At 59.8% G+C, this 7,088-nt stretch overlaps 1 protein-coding gene across 1 annotated transcript; it reads left to right on the forward strand.

The window, feature by feature from the left end:
• The first annotated feature begins 592 nt into the window (after positions 1 to 592).
• On the forward strand, positions 593 to 6,246 carry LOC127611438 (zinc finger E-box-binding homeobox 2-like). The gene is made up of 7 exons (XM_052081962.1): positions 593 to 849; positions 2,690 to 2,767; positions 2,847 to 3,037; positions 3,153 to 3,255; positions 3,361 to 4,796; positions 5,094 to 5,268; positions 5,452 to 6,246. The coding sequence occupies exons 1-7, from the start codon at positions 792 to 794 to the stop codon at positions 5,811 to 5,813; spliced, it is 2,403 nt and encodes an 800-aa protein (XP_051937922.1). The 5' UTR covers positions 593 to 791; the 3' UTR covers positions 5,814 to 6,246.
• The last annotated feature ends 842 nt before the right edge of the window (positions 6,247 to 7,088 follow it).

Genomic DNA, 7,088 nt, shown 5'->3' on the forward strand with positions numbered 1-7,088 from the left:
GTGACAAAGTCGCCCCGATTGGGAGACTTTCTGGCCCATCGCGGCGCACCTTAGTGAGGGGCTGGGAAATGTTTTTGTGGGCACGTTTGAAAAAAAAAAAAAGGTTGTCTCTCAGCCCCCCCCCCCCCTCCCCCAATAACTGAAGCAACACCAATGAGAGGAGCCCCAATTCGGGTGAGTCACACAAGCGGCTCGCAGCCACTCAGTCAAAACTAACAATTGAAAACGTCTTTTTGTTGTCGAGGTAGACTTCCCCAAAAATTGTTTGGGGGGGGGGGTCAGTAAGTGCAACGACAACTGATGTTTCTCCATTAACGAAAAAGAATGAAAATGTCCTTAGTTTTGTTTTTGGATGAAATCAAAGGGAAAGAAAAGCTGGGGTGGGGGGGGGGGGGGGGGGGATAAGGCCGGGATTCGGGAGACTTTCCACTTCGCAAGTGGACGTGCGTCGTGACGTCACTCAAGTGGCAACGGCTGCGATGTCACAGCTCCAAAGTGAGCGGCGTGTGCGCGTGACCCCTCCTTCGCTGTCAGGGTGGAATCGGGGGCGGGGCCAAAGGGGGGCGGGCGGCGGGGACCTCCGCCGTCCGCCGTCCGCGGTCCGCCCTCATTGTTCGGGCGCGGTGGACACGGGCGAGCGGGTGTGCGCGCGCTCCGCACCGGACCCAGCCCGAGGTGGTGACGCTTGACCGGACCCGGACGGAACCCAGGGCGCCGGACCTCCCGTTCCGGTGCCGTGCGCGTGCGCGTGCGCCCTCCTGCGCGCGCGCGCGCGCCTCTGCGGAGCAGACATGGAGGAGCGCGCGCGCTTCCAGAGGAGAAAACAAGCAAACCCGCGCAGGAAGAACGGTAAGAGACGCGCGCGCAACAAGTCAGCACGGGCGAAACCTCCGCGGACCACTTTATATTGCCACAAACTCAAAAAAAAAAAAACAAGCCAAGAAAGCGCACGTTGCCCAACATACTAACGGGGTTAGTATGTTCAGAATCAGAATTGGAAAAGAATCCTTCCGTGCAACTTCCTGACGTGACTCTGAGCGCGCGTACGAGTGGCGCTGTTCAAGCGGCTGAGCGAGAACCTGACAATTGCTGCGGCGAGTCAAGCCAAAGCCGGGCCAAAGCCAAAGCCGGGCCTCGCTTGTTTCCCCGGCGGACGCCCATCGGCTCTCGAGTTCAGGTCAGGAAAGAAAAGCCCTGGTTGTGCCTCGCGACATGGTGCTTCGGCTGGAATCCCAGTTTGTCTTCTAACTTGTACGTCAGGCCGAGCGCCTCGTCGTCCGCCGCAGGCGCCGGCTCACAATTTGAAGAAGAGAAAAGGATGCCGTGAGAGAGAGAGAGAGCGCGCCCAGGTGGGGGCGTGCCTTTTTGCTGACACAAATTCGTCGGTCGGGTCGGCCGAGCTCCTCGGGCAAGGTCGCGCTCGCCTGCGCGCAAAACGATCAATTTCCGATGGAGCGCCCACCCAAACCCGTCAAGCGTCCTCGTTGGCGGCGGAGCCCGGGTCCAGTCTCCGAGAAGCGCTCGGAAGGGTCGTCCGTGAAACCCCTCGCCCTGCTTTTTTTGCGTTCGCACGCGAATGCGCGCGGCCATGACGCTAGCCAAGGTAGAGCGTTAGCCTGTTGTTCCCGTGCCGACGATACGACCGGCGGGCGGAATGAGGTCGAGCGATCGATTGGGGGGAGGGCGGCGACGGCGATTTGAGCCAACTTCCACCGCCCCGTTAGTTCGGGTCACGTTTGACGTTCTTTGCCGACGCGAGACGATCCTCCGCCCGTGAGGCTCGTTACGTCGTCCGTCTGCACGTGTCGTTCCACCGTTTGCGTTACCTTGTCAATGGCATTCCCCATTCATTGTAGCGGGAAGCTAACAGACTGCTCTCGGGCAAGCTCGGTTGCTTTTTGAAAAAAAAACATGTGAACCGCCTTCTTGTCTTTCTGGTTTACTTTTTGAGTGGATGTCAGCTGGGAGCAAGGCCGCCGCAGTCGACAAAAACTCCAGGTCTATCATCACTCACGTTAGAACCGCAAGGGAGTTTTGGTGAGCGGAATCAAAAACCTCAACCCAAGTCCAGATTCAGCTTGCCTGTTTCGTTCCCAAACGTCCCCGGTTGTTGTCTTTGGCCATGCACGTGAGCTTTGGGGCTGTTGCGACAGACCACGGGAGGTACCGCGCTGATCTGTCCTCCCGCGTTCCCAAAAGACGTGCGGCGGGTTAGCGCGTTCGTCTCCGCGTGCACCCCGCGACCGCTTCCGGGTGGGGATCCGGCACGCCCCCCGCCCCTCCTCAGTTGGGTAAAAGTGAACAAACGTACTCTCAAATCCAAACGGGACAAAGTCGATGGGAACGCTCATGACAAAGGGCACAATGAGTGTCAAGCGGGCCGGGCGGGGCCGGGCGGGGCCTTCCTTCGACAGGAGGGCCCAACGTCCGCTTGAAGACATCCGGCGACGGATGTCAATCAAGCGCTCGCCTGACAGGAACATCATGACTTCAACTTTTTCACACTTCCTGAGTCAGCACTTTTACTTCTGCAAAACCTTCCCGGAACCTGACTCTCTGCGTGTCTGTGTGGGGGGGTGGGGGAGAGACACACACACATGAACACACACAAACGCGCACACATACACAAACACACAATGTGATGTCATGGTGTCTGGTAAATGGTACCCCCCTCCCCCACCGTCCCCAGAGTTGGACGATGACATCACAACGTCGCAAGCCCGACGACAAAGTGGTGAAGAAGAAGAAGAAGCCGGACAAAGGCTCGGTGAGTGGCGACTGTGGCCATACGTGGCTGCCGCACCAAACTTTGGCGTGAAACGTTTGTGCCGGTTTTGGAATTGCAGGGCAATCGCTACCCAAGTACCTTTGGCGCAACGGCACGGCCGTCATCTACCCGGAAGACCCGGAGGAGTGGGAGGCGCCTTTCGGCCGGGACGACGACGACGGCGCCGTTGGGGAGGCGGAGACGGACGCCGCCGGCCGACGCGCTCAAGCGGAACGCGGCGCCGCCGCGCGGAAGCCGATCGGAGAGCAGGTGGGCGCTTTGGCTTTCGCAAATGGCCGACAACGCCGTCGTGAATTTCATCTCGAATTTGGCTGACGTTTCGTGGCACTTCTTTGAGTCGTTCTTCCGTTGTGGGCGCGCGCAGCTGCTGAACGACGGCGTTGTCGACCGAAAGTTCAAGTGCGCCGAGTGCGGAAAAGCTTTCAAGTACAAACATCACCTGAAGGAGCACCTGCGCATCCACAGCGGTAGGTGGCGCCGGCGCCTTCCCTCGCGGGCAGCCTCCAGACCGTCCGAGCGAATGAGGCGGGAGGCTTTGGGTCGCGCAAAAGTCTTTGGTTTGTTTTTTGCAGGTGAAAAACCGTACGAGTGCTGCAACTGCAAAAAGCGCTTCTCCCATTCGGGCTCGTACAGTTCCCACATCAGCGGCAGGAAGTGCGCTGGGCCCATGGGTCCCCGCAGACGTCCGCAAAGGGTCGGGTCCGCCGCCCAGCCCGCCCCGGAGCCCCGCCGCAAGCCTCAAGCCCCGCCGGACGGGCTGATGGCGGCCTCTCGCCGTGGGCTCGGCGGACCGAGCGGACCAGAGGGCCCCCGGGTCTTCGCCGACGGGTTGGGAAAATGGAGCGTGCATTTCCTTCTACCGGCCACCCCGGAGAGCCTGAACGACGGCCGCGCGATGGGCGGACAAACGACGGACGGGAACCGGGACGGGTTTTCCGAACCCGGAGCTTACTACGAGAAGGAGCTCGGAGCCCGGACGGAAGAGAAGAACCTCCGCGGCGGCCCCGCCGTCGGCTCGGCGGACGACGCCCCGGAGTCGGCCGAGGGTGAAGCGGACCAAAAGGAAGAACAAAAGGCGAGCCGGGCAGACGGACCCAGCTCCGTTTTGTACTCGTGCCGGTTCTGCGAGGAGACCTGCCCGGGAGCCATTCCGCTCCATCAGCACGAGCGCTACCTGTGCAAGATGAACGAAGACATCCGAGCCGTTCTGCGGCCGGCCGGGCTCGCTCCGGGTTCGGGTTCCTGGGAATGGCCTCGCGCTGGCCCCGGGACCCCTTTCGAGGATCGCCCGTCGCTCGCGCGGAGCGAGCGGAGCGCCGACGCGCAAGCCGACTCGGAGGAACTGCTGAAGATTTCCTTAGCCGTGGGCCTTCCGCAAGACTTTATTTGGGAGTGGTTCGCTCAGCGGAACGGCAGCCCTCCCGCGGGCGGCGGATCAGAAGCGCGCCGGTTCTCGACATGTTCGCCGGTGTCGTCGAACGGCGACGCCTACCCGGGACAGTTGACAAGAAAGAGTCCGGGGGATCGAGCGCCCGACGCCAGTCGCTCGCCGCTCAACTTGTCGTCCTCGTCTTCCAAACACTCGCAGAGTAGCTCCCACGCACTGAACAGCCCCGTCTGGGAGGACCTTGGCGCCGATACTCCGCTCGATCTTTCCGTGCCCAAGAGCCCGTCGCGTGAACGCGCCAGGAAAACCGGATCCGACGCTCTCCAACCGGAATCCGGCGGCGACCACGTCAGCAAAGAGTTCCCGGACTCTGAGGGCGGCAGGAACTGCCCGCGGATGGAAAAATGGCCCCCCCTTGGCATCGATCCCTCGGCGCCGCGTCCGGCCCACTTGCCCGCGCCGCCGCGGGGCACTCTACCGCCGGCCATGTTGCCGCCCCCCTCCCGGTACCCACTCCCGGACTCGGGTGTCGGCTTCACGGCCCGAATGGCGTACGCCTACGCTTGCGGCTTTGCCGACGTGGCGCGCGGCGGACAAACGCGATGGACAACGGCGTTCCAGGTGAGTGAGCGAGCGCGCGCGTGCGTGGCCATTCCTTTCTCCACATTGGCTTTTATCTTTGGATTGTGCAATCGGACCTAATAGGGCTGCTGCAGAGCGTGTGTGTGCCGCGGGAGTCTGGGGGGGCCTTGGTGGGTTTGCATGAGGGTTGGTTACCGTGTCTGTAAAGATAAGCCCTGTCCAGACTTGGGATCACAGTGGGGGTGTGGGGGGGTTAAGGGTCTCCAGAAGGTGTCTCCCCCGTCAACAGGTGTGGGATTGTCACCATCTGCGTGCGTGTGCGTGTGCGTGCACTAGGGGGAGCTGTTGGACGGGGCTTTGGACGACCTGTCAGGTGCGGAGCAGCTGACAGAAAGCCAGCCAACAGTGAAGACGGCGAGCGGCGGTGGCGGTGGCGCGTACGCCTGCGACTCGTGCCACAAAACCTTCCAGAAGAGCAGTTCCCTCCTAAGACACCGATATGAGCACACAGGTACGCTTGCTCTTTTGGCGGCCAAAACGGCGAGCGTCCGTCGGCAAGTCCGTGCGGTCGTCGGGCCTCGGAATGGTGAAGAGTCGTACAAGAGGCGAGCGTGCCGCAAGCGTTCTTCTCCAGGTGGGCGGCGGAAGCTTTTGAGCGTGCTCATCGTGTGTGTGTGTGTGTGTGTCCCCTCAGGCAAGCGTCCTCACCAGTGCGGCGTCTGCCACAAGGCCTTCAAGCACAAGCACCACCTGATCGAGCACTCGCGTCTGCACTCGGGAGAAAAGCCGTACCAGTGCGACAAATGCGGAAAGCGCTTCTCGCACTCGGGCTCGTACTCGCAGCACATGAACCACCGCTACTCGTACTGCGAGAGGGAGGCCCGGGAGAGGCGGGCCCGCCCGCCGCCGCCGTCGTCCGACGCCGTCCACCCGCGCCGCCCCGCCGGACTCTCGGACCCCCGGGGCGCCGGCCGCTTCTCCGCGGCGACGGCTTTCGGGGAGGAGGAATTCCGGACGCGCTCGGCCGGGGACCCGGACCGCCGTGCTGACCTTTGACCGCGACCGGTGGGCCATCCGCGCGTTCAAGTCCCGAGCCTCGGCTCAGATACATCCCGCAAAGTGAAGCTTGGCTCAGCTAAGTGATGCTAATACAGCCAAGCTAGCGGGAGCGCAGGCGGGGGGGGGGGGGGGGGGTGCCCACCCCCGACAACCGCTCCCCATCCGACGTCCTTGGAGAGCGGCTAAAGTTGAAACGGCCCGCGATTCGCCGAGCGCGGCTTCCTGTGGCGCCTGAGGTCGCAGGGGCGTGTCCTCCCTGTATGCGGGAGCCAATCATATTGCAGCGCGGGATTCATCGTGACGTGACGTCCATGGAATAGAAGGCCAACAAAATGCTCCCAGAAAGCTTTTTCTCGTGAACACGCCCTTTCATCGATGGACAATATCGCGGCTCTGCTGACTGGTGGCAATTGATGAATGAAATATTTCCCCCCAAAAATGTGTCATTGGTTGCACATGATTAAAATGTGGTCAACTGACGTCAAATTAGACAATGGCAATTTGCTGGTGTTTGGCCAAAACAATTTGCTCAATTTCATCTCTCTCTCTCTCTCTCTCTCTCTCCCTCTCCCACGCTGCGTGTATTTGTGTGTGTGTGTGTGTAATGGCTGTCTTTGAAATTAAATGCTACGGAAATGTATTGCACCTCTGACTGACTTTTAATGTGTGACTGTAAAAAAAACAAAAACAAAAACCCCCAATCTATATAAATCTATAAATGTATCCGTCCATTTTCCGATCTGCTTTCCCCTCAAAAGGGTCGTGGCCCCCCGACCCCAGCTGTCTTCGGGCAGGAGATGCATTCCCCTCACGTGGGCGATGACGTCATGAGCTGCGCTTGTTCATTCGGACGTTTTGTTCGGAAAGTTTCACATCCATCAATGTAAATGTCTGAATTTTTTGACTGAGGTCGATATTTCCTTTCGGTACAAAGAAATGTAAATGAATAATCGCTAAACATTCACAAACGGTTAAAGAGTAACATGTTTATTTATTTATTATTTCGAATATTCTATTTTAATATAGAATTGAGTTTCGTAACCCTGTTTTGTGGGTGCGTAAAATTGGCTCGCCTGATGTCATGTGGTCGATATTTTGTCGATTGAAAAAAAAATAATAATACGGAAGGGCGCCATGGCGTCATCGCGTCACGTGACGTAAGACCGTCAGGCCAGCCCTATGGAGTCCCAGGTGAGTGCGTGTATGCGTGTCGCCGCCTCGTTCGCTCTTCGCCGAACTCGGTGCCGGCGGCGGGCGTCATCCAACAAGTTC

This window comes from Hippocampus zosterae, chromosome 12 (assembly GCF_025434085.1).
Source record: "Hippocampus zosterae strain Florida chromosome 12, ASM2543408v3, whole genome shotgun sequence".
NCBI classification, from domain to species: domain Eukaryota; kingdom Metazoa; phylum Chordata; class Actinopteri; order Syngnathiformes; family Syngnathidae; genus Hippocampus; species Hippocampus zosterae.

What these genes read in the sequence shown, in the direction of transcription:
- LOC127611438 (XM_052081962.1), top strand. Translation starts at nt 792, where the DNA reads ATGGAGGAGCGCGCGCGCTTCCAGAGGAGAAAACAAGCAAACCCGCGC. An exon ending in GGAAGCCGATCGGAGAGCAG is followed by an intron (nt 3,038 to 3,152) that starts GTGGGCGCTTTG and finishes GGGCGCGCGCAG; the next exon opens with CTGCTGAACGACGGCGTTGT. An exon ending in GCACCTGCGCATCCACAGCG is followed by an intron (nt 3,256 to 3,360) that starts GTAGGTGGCGCC and finishes TGTTTTTTGCAG; the next exon opens with GTGAAAAACCGTACGAGTGC.